Consider the following 12,066-nt stretch of genomic DNA (forward strand, 5'->3'; position numbering starts at 1 on the left):
CAATCGATTGTCATTCTAATATGATCCCACTGAGAACTACAGTGATGATGAAAATTTAGATATTCAAAAGAGAAACGGCTGGATTATGCTGCGCAAATGGAAAAGTTAAACTGGACCGTTACTTTTCAAATATAAATCAAACAAAAAAATTCTTCATTTTTTAAATTCACCAAACGAAATGTTACATAAAACGAAGCCATCTGGTAGCGAAACGGAGTTCGCTGGTTTTCCTAGTATTTTATAATTTCTATTTAATATTTTATATCCTTCAGGGTATTATAAATTTAGTCAGAAGTTTGCAAAGCAGTGATGGAGACATTTCCTACCGTATAAAGCATATACATACATATATTCTTGATGAGGATAAACAGCCGATTCGATCTAGACATATCTCAGTTTGATCAGACAACTATATCATATAGGTGACATAGAAACGATCGGAAAAATTTTAGAAAAAAAAATTCGTACTTTTCGATCTAGCCATGTCCGTCTGTTCGTCTGTCAGCTTGTCAGTCTGTCCGTCTGTCCGATTCCACGCAAACTAGTCTCTCAGTTTTGAAGCTTTCTGAATGAAACTTTCAGATAGTTCACGGCGATTCTTATTATTCTTGCCTGCGTTAGGGCCGGACACTTTCAGATTAGATGTTTCAAGGTTTCGGTTGCTTCGCATTCATCACATTTCCTGCAAGTGCCATTGTCGGTGATGCCTGCATGCGTCGCAGCCAATTAATGACTTATGAGAATGCCTACTATCGGATGTGTCATTGTGCTCTGTGCACATAATTCTTGATATTTTGGAGGTAGAGAAGTTTTTACTCCATTTGCTTTTTACTCGTGCGTCCGCTCGCATATTTAACTAGCTTAGGAGACGTTTTTTATTCTCTTACCAGTCCGATTCCTTCCTTTACAAGTAGACCCGCGGTATCGTTGCCATTAATGTCTTGTAGCTGGAAACCTAGTAGATGAAAAACTACGAACAAATTGACCGCCTCATGTTGATGGTCTATGCTCTGCTCAAGCTCTGTCGATTTTCTGATGGCTTACCTGGTTATAAGCTTGTTTGCTTATACGACAGCTTTATCTCTTGGTCTATACAGTATTTCCTCGCTCTTTCTCATCCTTCCATCTTGAAGTTGTCGCTAAATATGTTTTCCAGTCGTCGGGTGATATTGGCGTTGTTGTTTTTAAATCTGGGCAAGTTCTGGGTGTAATGTAGTGGGATTTGTTGATCATGTCTCGCCCAATTCAGCTATATCCGAATCTTTGTAGCGACAAACTTCCTGATGCTACTAGGCGTTGTGCATAGGCGTGGATATCTAGGGGGTCAATTCCGATTATGATTTCGGGTGCTTATTTAGGGGTGCACCTCAGCGCCCCTGATATGCAGAATAATGCCTGCCACTGAGTTTTTTCCATAATATTGTAATACGTCTTCTTTCCCATGACTTGCCTTCACACTTTGACTCCAAACAACAAAGTCGGACGCAAGCCTGATATTTAGACCCATTGTAAAAGAGCGAGTCATAGATTCCATGTGCTGCTAAGCAGACCAGAGACTTGCTTGACTCTGGTCCATGGGTTTGTTTTTTTTGGACGTTGATGCACTATTTGGGTTAGGTGTTATTGGCGCGATGGAAAATATAGGACAGAATACGAGGAAAATTGCCTACCGGCATGCTGCCAGATTGTTAGCTTGCATGCTTACTAAGTGTATTAGTATTAAAGATTTTAATTTGGGAAGGGTATCAACGTTAGAGATTAGTGTGTACAAATCATTATAATTTGCACATAGCACTCTAAAAGGTTCATGCAGTTCAAAGGAGGTTCTACAGTGGCGCAACACTAATGGGATATAGGATCTAGTAGTTCTACATGGTACATGGAAATTAAGCTGACTCAACAAGTCAGCACTTTCCACATAACCATGTATAAGGCTAAAAATAAAGGTTATCCCTAGCATCGTTCTACGATTGGCTAAGGACGGCAAGTTTATTAATAGGAGTCTACTAGAGTAGGAAGGTAATCTTTGGTTTGCATCCCAATTTAAACCGCGTAGAGCGAAAAGTAAAAAGTTCTTTTGAACCGACTCAATGCGTTTACTATGGACGCCGTACTGAGGGCTCCAAACGCAGCATCCATATTCTAGGATAGGACGAACTAAGGAAGTATATAAGGATTTAGTAACATAGGGGTCATTGAATTCCTTCAACCACCGTTTAATAAATCCAAGCACACCCCTGGCTATATTCACCATAGACGAAATATGATCACTAAAGTCAAGTTTTGGGTCCAAGCGGACACCCAAATCGTCAACAGTATTAATTCTTTCCAAAGAGCAGCAGTTCAGCGTGTAAGTAGCAAGCTCAGGAACGACACGTGAGAATGTCATTAGCTTGCATTTCGAGCCATTTAAGTTTAATAAGTTTACACGGCACCAAGTTTGAAAATTATTAAGATCTGTTTGTAAATTCGACTGGCAGGCAACGTCATTGTATTGCACGCAAAGCTTGACGTCATCCGCGTACATAAGTACTCTGGAGTTAGTCAAGACTTTGGGCAGGTCATTTATAAATAATGTAAACAATAAGGGTCCCAAATGGCTTCCTTGCGGGACGCCAGATGTAACCCTTAGAACATTGGATAAATTATTCTTAAAGAGGAGCTTTTGCGTCCTGCCATTCAAATAACTTGAGATCCAATTAAGAAGATCACTTGGAAAACCCATTGAATCGAGTTTTCTAACGAGGAGAGAATGGTTAAGAGAGTCAAATGCTTTACTGAAATCAGTATAGATTACATCTGTCTGACAATTATTGTGGAAGCCCTTTATAATATAGGAAGAGAGCTCCAAAAGATTTGTTATGAAGGAGGACAGAATTACTTCTCACAAACTAAGACTATTTTCACGTTTGGCAATTTGTAGTTTGACCAGGTGGAAGCTTGTATTTTTAAAATGTGCATATGGGCCATTTCTGAAATGCTGGAATGAAATAGTGCTCCTAGGTGGGGTTCCTTGCGTTTGTAATTCTTAAAGAGCTCTCTCTTTTGTCATCAACAACAATTCATGAAAAATTCATCAATGATTCATCAACAATTAATCAACATATAATCTGTTATTCCTCAACAGTTCATCAACGATTTATCAACAATTAATTAGTTATTCATCCACAGTTCATCAATGATTCATCAACAATCAATAAATAATTTATCAAAAATTTATTAACATTTCATAAACTTTTTAGATCAAAATTTTTTTTGGATTACTTTTTTTTCACCTGGAAAAATAAATTTCGCAGTAAATTTTTTATTTAGTTCGTAATTTATTATTTTAACTTTTAAGTCACATAAAACACTTAATCCAACACACGATTTTTTCGTACATTTCGTTCAAAAGCCAGTGAGAGAGCGCTCTAGAGCTACCCGTTCTCTCTCACGCATACAGAAATGTTTTCGTGCTGGCTCTAGAGCCAGCAGCTCTCTCTTACGCATACAACATCATGGCGTGCCGCAAAAGACCGTTTTAGCGATTGAACCTATTACCTACCTATTAAATCAGTTAGAAGTTTTCTTCGCAGTGATGAAGTCCCCTCCCACCATATAAAGTATATATATATATATATATATATATATATATATATATATATATAGCCATGTCCGTCTATCTATGCAAACAAGTCTCTCAGTTTTGAAGCCATGTGAACGAAACTTCGCAGTTAGTCATCAATATACTTTCACTCGTAAATGTCTGAACGGGCCGGATCGGAAGACATTATCATATATGTATGTATATCTGCGTTCAAAAAAATTTTACAAAAAAATGATAACTTTTTTAGTTCTTAACAGATTTTCATCATATTTAAGATATATTACATTATTCTGGAATTTTGTGTAAAATTGTATGAAAATCTGACTACTATATCATATAACTGCCATAGGAACGACCACGAAATTAATACAATTAAAAATTATAACCTTTTCAGTTTTCAACAGATTTTCATTAAATTTAAGATACATATATTTTTTTTATATTCTAGAATTTCACTTTAAATTTTATGAAAATCTAAACACTATATCACAAACCTGCCACACAAACGATCTTTAGATATAAAAGAAAATGCAAAACTGTAAATAAAATATGTATAGGTGAATAAAATGAATGCAGGCATTACTTCTATCTCCATATAAACTATCTTCTATATAAACTCCGGGGCGAAGTTAGTTTATTTTATTTTAGTTTTATAATTTATGTGTTATAATATATAATTTTTTGTACCGCGTGTCATTAATAGGCCACTGTCATCAACGCGCCGACTGCGACTTCTACCGAGTCGACCCTCTGCCGACTGCAACTTCTACTACGACGCTCTGCCCACGATACAGTTACGGCGGTAGTCTAGACGGCAGTCGTCGGCAGTACCATGGCCCGGCCGTTGAGAAATATGTTGATGAAACATCAATGAATTGTTGATGAAACATCGATGAGTTGATGAAGAATGGTTGATGAATTTGTTGATGAATTGTTGATGAATCATCGATTAATTGTTGATGAATTTATATTGATGACAGCCTAGGACGTGCCGATGTTAAATAAATCATGTTGCTCATACAAGCAAGCGAATTCTATTTTTAAATTTTCACGCTCTTAACAAAATTAGCCTCATATTGCAAAACGAATGTATGGACGTAAGGCATCTTATAGACTCTAATGTCTTTGTCTAATGAGAGCGCGAAAATGTCGGTTAGGCACGATTACCGACTGAGAGCGTCGGCTCGGTAGAAGTTTCGGTTGCATTTTGATGAATTGTTGATGACATTGGTCTATTAATGACATATGCTACTGCATAGTGTTTTTTTACTCTAAACTGCATGCTTTGACCATTAGGCTAAGAGAGAGCCTCCTTTATGGCAGATCATTTCAGAAGACTGGTTAAAGAAGATTTCTCCTCCTTCTTGGTTATCAAGTTTTGATCTTTCGGTGTAAAAACAAAGGGCCAGGTGTTCCCTGAATATGAGCATATAGTAATCTGTTTTGCCCGGTATAAGGATTAGATGGTCTGTTTTTGTTGTCTTTTTATTGTTTTGTTTGTTTCAAGGATTTTTAGGTGGAGGGAAGGGTAAGGTATTTAATATTAAAATTTTTTTTCAAACTGAATGCATAATATTTATTTACTTAAATTTCAAGTCAATTAAAGCAAAATTGACAAAGTTATGAGTATTTTTACAGCTGCCGGATTTTTGTTTTACACTGCATTTTTTTGTGCTAAAAACTTTAAAGCGCTTTTCCCACAACTCACGTTTTTAATGTCGGTGCCCATTAATAGCGTTACCTGGGGTATTCTATAAGCTGACGAATGATTATAGATTTTTAGATTTCCGATGATCCGACACCGAGATATGATGGGCACCGCAATTCAACTTTTCTTCGAGACACGTCCGGACAATTGCTACATTGCCATATTTTTAAATATTTCTTTATGAAAATTTAAACATTTTAATAATTTAGACATTCTTTAAAATACAATACATTACAAAAACATGGAATTTTTCGAATTATTTGACCTTAAAAATTTTGGATTTTATTTCCCCAAAAACAAAAAATATCCAATATGCTGAACATCAAAATATTATTATATAATATATTATAGTTAAAAGTTTGTCACGAAGTGAAGGAGAAATTTCTGACCCTATAAGGATATATATTCTTGGTCCGCTTGTCCTTTTGAAGCTATTAAAATAAACAATAGTCTTCTATCTACTTTTACTAATATAAAGTATAAAGATCCGACTACCATATCATATCGCTGCCATAGGACCGATCGGAAAATATTAAAAAAAAATCGGAATTAATTAATTAATTTTAAATTAATAAAATTTTTTAAAAAATGGAGTCATTTTATTAAAATCGGAACACTATATAATGTAGCTGCAATAGAACATTTGGATAAATGTAGAGGGCTGTACTGCAACTGTAATACTATGACTGCAAAACTGTAAATATAATATGTACAGGGGTGTTCAAAAGTATTTATACAAATTCACAATTATTTTCGCTGTCAACCTTTTTTTGTTATGTTATTATTTGTCTTGTTGTTGACCGATTTACATGCCATTTTTTTTTTATTGCATAAATTGATTTATTCAGAAACAAGCAGAAATCGAAAACAAAAGATAACGGTTCATAGGACAATATTAAAAGCAAAAGAAAATATGTCTATTTATTTTGGATGTAGCTTAATTAACTCAATTCCAACCAATTGAAAGCCTTCATCGATACCCAAGCAATTTTTTTTAACTATTAATAAAGTAACTTATGAGATTGTCACTAAAAAAAATATTACATTTTAATAGCTGTTTATGGGGAAGACAACAAATTTGCCACCCTTTAGCAATAATTACAACGCACGAATAGGTTAATTAAATGCTGTGTATTTCGTTATCGTTTTTTCTGTGGTCGGAGCTGCAACTAACGATCGAATTATTGACTTTAACAAATACTTATAATCTTAAAATGTAGTTTAGCATAGATAAGGCGACAGAAGAAGAGAGAGAGTAATAGATAAGCAAAGATAAGTTAAGAGCGCAGCAGGTGCAGCCATGCGCGCATGATTAGGCGCTAGCAGTCTGCTCAGAACATACTCCCCCCGTTGGAAGAGGTACTGTTCCAACTTCGTCGGAATCGTGGGGCAGAACGGCTAGCTTGGCGACTGCCCTGTTGATCAGACCCGTAGCAGTACGGACCATGGCTACTCGGATGACGCCGTCCTTGCCAGGAATGATTTCCTCAATGCGCCCAAGCTGCCATTTCATGGACGGGATGTTGTCCTCCTTCAGTAAAACTATGTTTCCAACTTTGATGTTGAACGTATCGAAGCGCCACTTGCTCCTTTCTTGAAGTAGGGACAAGTACTCGCTGCTCCACCTCTTCCAAAAGTGCTGCTGCATCTGGGTCACCCGTTGCCATCTGCTGAGATGGCCTTCTCGAAGATGAGTCACGTCAGGCTCAGGAAATCGGCCGTAGCTGGAACTCCTTAGGAAGTGAGCTGGCGTTAGCACCTCCAGGTCATCCGCGCTTTCTGTAAGTGGACAGAGTGGTCGAGAATTGAGAATGGCGGAAATCTCATACGATAGGATTCGCAATTCATCAAGGGTCAAGATGGAGAGTCCGACGACCCTGTAAAAATGATATTTCGCCGACTTGACCGCCGCCTCCCATAAACCTCCGAAGTGAGGGGCACGCGGAGGGATCAATTTCCAGTCGATCCCATCAGCCAAACAAGCAGATGATATCGATGCCGTGTGTTGCTCGCTCACATTGCCTTTAACTCGGCAAGCTCGCTCTTCGCGCCGACGAAGTTTGTAGCATTGTCGCTCCAAATGATACGCGGACTGCCCCTAAGGCTAATAAACCTTCTGAGGGCTGCGATGAAGGAATCAGTTGTGAGGTCCTGGACGACTTCCAAATGTGCCGCCTTCGTGGAGAAACAGACAAACACGGCGATATAACACTTGTGAGGTGCTTTATTCCTGCATTCCGCTTTGCAATAGAAGGGCCCACAATAGTCCACTCCTGTGGCATGAAAAACAGGATTAGGCCGCACTCTATCTGCTGGGAGGCTACCCATAACGTGCTCCCAAGTTACTGGCTTCATTCGAAAACATCGGATGCATTTGTTGACGACGCTAGTTACGAATTTGCGGCCTCCAATTGGCCAATAGTTTTGCCGCAATGTGGCAAGCAATGCTTGTGGTCCTGCATGTAAATATTTTCTATGAAAATAAATTATGATCGCCTTTGTGACTGCGTGATCCTTGAGTAACAATATCGGATGCCTCATATTGTAGTCCAACTTTGAATTTTGCAGCCTTCCGCCAACGCGCAGTAATCCATCGAATCCAAGCATCGGCCTCAGTGAGATCAGCTTGCTCTCCGGAGGACACGGCTTGTCCTGGCTGAGAACCCTAAATTCCTTGGCAAAGTGAACCTACTGGATGCTCCTCAGAAGCAGCACAGTACCAAGGTTGATCTCCTCAAAAGAAAGAAGGTCTTTTAATGGAACAGCTTTGCCTTTGCAATTGGCAATGAAACGATGAATATATCCAAATACGCGCTGCAACTTATCGAAGGTGTTGATGAATTTGCAGCTCGATGAAACGTCCATGCAAACGGCTCCAACTAAAGCTGCAGAACGACGCTCTGGAAGATCCTTAACTGACTCCAGCAGAGAGGGCCAATTCGACGAGCTTTGCAGCAGGAACGAAGGTCCGTTAGTCCAAAGGGAATGATCCAGCAATTCTCTTGGGGTACATCCTCTCGACACGACATCTGCCGGGTTTAAAATTTTCGGAACGTGATGCCAAGTCATGTCTTTCGTCATCTCCTGTATTTTCGCGATTCGGTTTGACACAAATACGTTGAACTGCCTCGGGGGCTGGCGAATCCATGCCAACACAATAGAGTCAGACCAGCAATGAAATGCGCAGTCGAAAATTATACTTTCCTTGACGTTTGTTATAAGCTCAGCCAATAATAGTGGTGCTGAGAGTTCCAATCTTGGAATTGTCAAAGCCTTCAAGGGAGCTACTCTCGACTTGGCACAGAGCAAATGAACCTTTAATTGTGCATTAACCTCCGATCTTAAATATAAACACGCTCCATTCGCTGACAGGCTAGCATCGCAGAATCCATGCAGTTCAACGGCAGCCTGTGGTTGCATTGCGAATCGTGGAAATTTGATGTTCTGGATGACTACCAACTGAGAGGTCAACTCCCTCCATGACGAAAGAAAGGGCTCTGGCAAAACGTCATCCCAATTCACGTTAGCACTCCATAAGGATTGTAGAAAGATTTTAGATTTTGTGATGATTGGTGTGATTAGTCCAAGCGGATCATAGAATTTTGCACTTGTTGACAATGCAATTCGTTTGGTGGGTCGATGAGTTGCCGGTATCTGAGAGAAATTAAATAGGAGCTGATCAGACGCCGGATCCCAGGCCAAACCCAAGGCCTTGGCGATGCCCGATCCATCGTGAAATTTTATTAACTGCTCCCTGTCGCAGTCAGACTTCCCTTCGAGCGCTCCTGCATCATTCGAACACCATTTGCGGATTGGAAAGTGCCCTCACGACAGTAGCTCCTTTACCTGGCGACGAATTTCTCTCACCTCTTCGACTGAATAACCAGCAGAAATTAAATCATCCACATAGAAATCTCTACGAACAATTTTAGCTCCAACCGGGAATGATTCCTCCTCATCATAAGAGAGCTGATGCATGGCTCTTATAGCCAAGAAGGCAGCTGGCTTAGTTCCATAAGTCACTGTGTTTAACTTAAAAACACTCAGCTCGTCCGTGGAGTTCTCTCGCCAAACGATGCACTGCAAAAAGTCATCAGGATGCGAAACTCGCACGCAGCGGTACATCTTACAGATATCTCCACAAAGGGAAACTTTGAATAAACGAAAGCGAAGCAGGATGTTGAAGATTTCTGGAATTGTTGGCCCGGCATGTTTGGCTTCCAAACTTTTAAAGCTGCAAGCTGAAAAGCTGCTCGCATCGCAAGTCCTCAGGCAACAATACTGGTTCTAACGAACTGAAGTCCTCGATTTCCCAAAATCGCTTTACTACGGAAGCAAATGTGTCATCATCCGATTGATTAATACGATCCCTGACGATGGCAGCTAATACAGACTTATAAGTTGACGCACTCGGCAGCCCTCCAGACACGATCCAACCAAGTTTGGTGTTCTGGAGTGTTGGCAACGCGCTATCCAAGTGAATTTGCCCCGTAGCAATTATTTCGAAAAAAGTCCAGCACCAATTAGAAGATCAATCCGCTCCGACTGATTAAAACAAGGATCAGCAAGCGAAATATTTTGCGGAATTTTCCACGATGTGGCATTTATGTTAAAATGAGGCTGATAATCCGTGATACTGCTCGTTACAACCGCGGAGAATGGGGCACGATAGCTTTCATCCCAGGATTGCGCTACAATGTCGACTGCCTTATCGGAATTCAGAGAGGACTCCCCAATCCCAGAGACTAGGGTATGCGACTTTCGATGATTTAAATTGAGCTGCTTCGCTAGGCGAGAAGTTATGAAATTTATCTGAGATGCCGAGTCAAGGATGGCTCGGCATGGCATAAATTCTCCAGCATTATTCCTCACATAGATGATCGCGGTTGGAAGCAATACGTAATCAACAGGCAAAATATCTGTGGGGCTTGGTGGAGGGTTCGATGAATATGAACATGATACTAATGCTGATGAAGATGATGTTGATGGCTGAGAGTTGGGAAGTGGACTGGATGATATTGATGAGACTGAGGTGGATGGTACGGATGGGTCCTGATTGATATGCAATAATGAATGGTGCTTCATAGGACAATATTTGCAGTGCGTTGACTTGCATTGCTGCAAGCTATGCCCCTTACGCAAACAATTAAGACACAGGTGCAACTTCTTTGCTTCTTTGTATCGAAGATTTGGACCCAAATTTAAAAATCGCGAGCACTTTGCCAAATAATGATCCCTAGCGTCACAAAATATACATAGAGGAGGATTTGAGTTATCTGAAGCAATTAACGCGTTTGTGCGGGTTTTTTCCTACCTGCTGGCCTAATGTTTGCGTTACCAAGGCTTGATCCAAATTTTCCATCATCCTACACCTCCTTTGCAAGAACGACTCCATAGACTCCCACGTAGATAGGTCGCTGATGGACAAATCCTCTTCCCATTTTTCCCGCGTCCTCTGATCGAGCTTCCGTGCGACGATGTGAATCAGCAATCCGTCCAAGATTTGTTGCGTAGTGGCCAGGGTACGGATTGCTCGCAGATGCGAATTCATACAATCGCTTAACTCCCGAAGACCCTTGGCTGATCCCTTCTCGACACCTTTTAACCCAAATATTGCCTGCACGTGTGCCTGAAAATGTAGAACCTTATTATCAAATCGATTTTTGAGTAAGTCCAAAGCCTTTCTGTAATTGGCATTCGTGGGCTTAAGCGAACGTATGGTCTCTAGAGCCACGCCGCCTAAACTTGACCTTTAATAGTGTAATTTTTCAATATCACTTAGCTCGTCATCATTTTCGATGACCGTGCTGTACGTCGCAATAAAATCCGGCCAATCAGAGTAAGATCCATGGAACCGAGCTATCTCCAAAATTGGCAATCGAGGCTTCCTAGATCGGAAAGAAAGATCCGGATGATTAATAATGTCGATGGATGTTGAATTTGCAGCGGTTGCAGCCGGCAATTGAGATTTGCGAAGCGCCGCTAAACCTCGATTTATCTTCGCCTTCACATCCATGAACGCCGTGGAGAATTCAATCCGATGGTCGCTTGCTTTCTCCGAAAAGTCCAATTTTTCCAGCGAAGTCTGTGCGGAATCAAAGGCCAGATTTAATGAATTAATCCACTCCAGTCACGCCAGTAAATCAGCTTCATCAAACTGATCTACAGTCTCCGGATTTATGTAATAATTCATCGAGCTCACTTGCCTCAAAAGAGATTGGGCCTTGGCTCGGTAGAAGTCCACGTCACTTGGCGGCTCATTTTAATGAAGAACCGAATTTTCCGCGTTAGACATCTTTATTTTCTCACGCGAAAAGAATTAATAAAGGGAAAATGTCTGACCGCTTCGGTATATAGGAACCCGTTTTGTTTTTACCGCGCTAATTAGAGGTTAATCAGCGTCACCGAGATGCAACGGAACCTCGACAATGTTGTTATTGTAATTGTCTGCCTCGAAACAGCGGAGTTTGGCACACGCACGTCTATGCTATATATGGATAGGTATATATATGTTCAGTAGGCGCTATTTACGACGCTTAAGCGTGAGCCACCTTTCTATACAAGTTTTGGCACAACACAGCTTTTGTTAAACTGCGCGATTAAACCGAAAATCAGCGGCCGGCTATATGCACTCAGCTTGTTATGTACAAGGTATGTGTGTATGTGAGTTTGCTTGTGTGCTTATGACCGAATGCAAGTAAGCGACAGCGAAGCAAAGCGATTTGTTTAAACGACATTAAACAACGAACACCGGGCTGCAGGCTCCGAACCA

At 40.3% G+C, this 12,066-nt stretch overlaps 1 protein-coding gene and 1 pseudogene across 1 annotated transcript; both read right to left on the minus strand.

Moving 5' to 3' along the window:
* Positions 1–6,606: 6,606 nt before the first annotated feature.
* LOC147642967 (uncharacterized) lies at positions 6,607–7,073 on the minus strand. The gene has a single exon (XM_086837536.1). It carries the CDS (start codon positions 6,940–6,942, stop codon positions 6,607–6,609), a length of 336 nt encoding a protein of 111 aa, XP_086693662.1. The 5' UTR covers positions 6,943–7,073.
* Positions 7,074–7,307: 234 nt separating this feature from the next.
* On the minus strand, positions 7,308–11,589 carry LOC147642968 (uncharacterized; annotated as a pseudogene).
* Between the last annotated feature and the right edge of the window lie 477 nt (positions 11,590–12,066).

Source organism: Drosophila serrata, unplaced genomic scaffold (genome assembly GCF_035046125.1).
Source record: "Drosophila serrata isolate PLE 108 unplaced genomic scaffold, ASM3504612v1 contig_313, whole genome shotgun sequence".
Lineage (NCBI taxonomy): Eukaryota > Metazoa > Arthropoda > Insecta > Diptera > Drosophilidae > Drosophila > Drosophila serrata.

Coding starts and splice junctions, on each gene's coding strand:
- LOC147642967 (XM_086837536.1), bottom strand. CDS start 6,942: ATGCAGCAGCACTTTTGGAAGAGGTGGAGCAGCGAGTACTTGTCCCTA.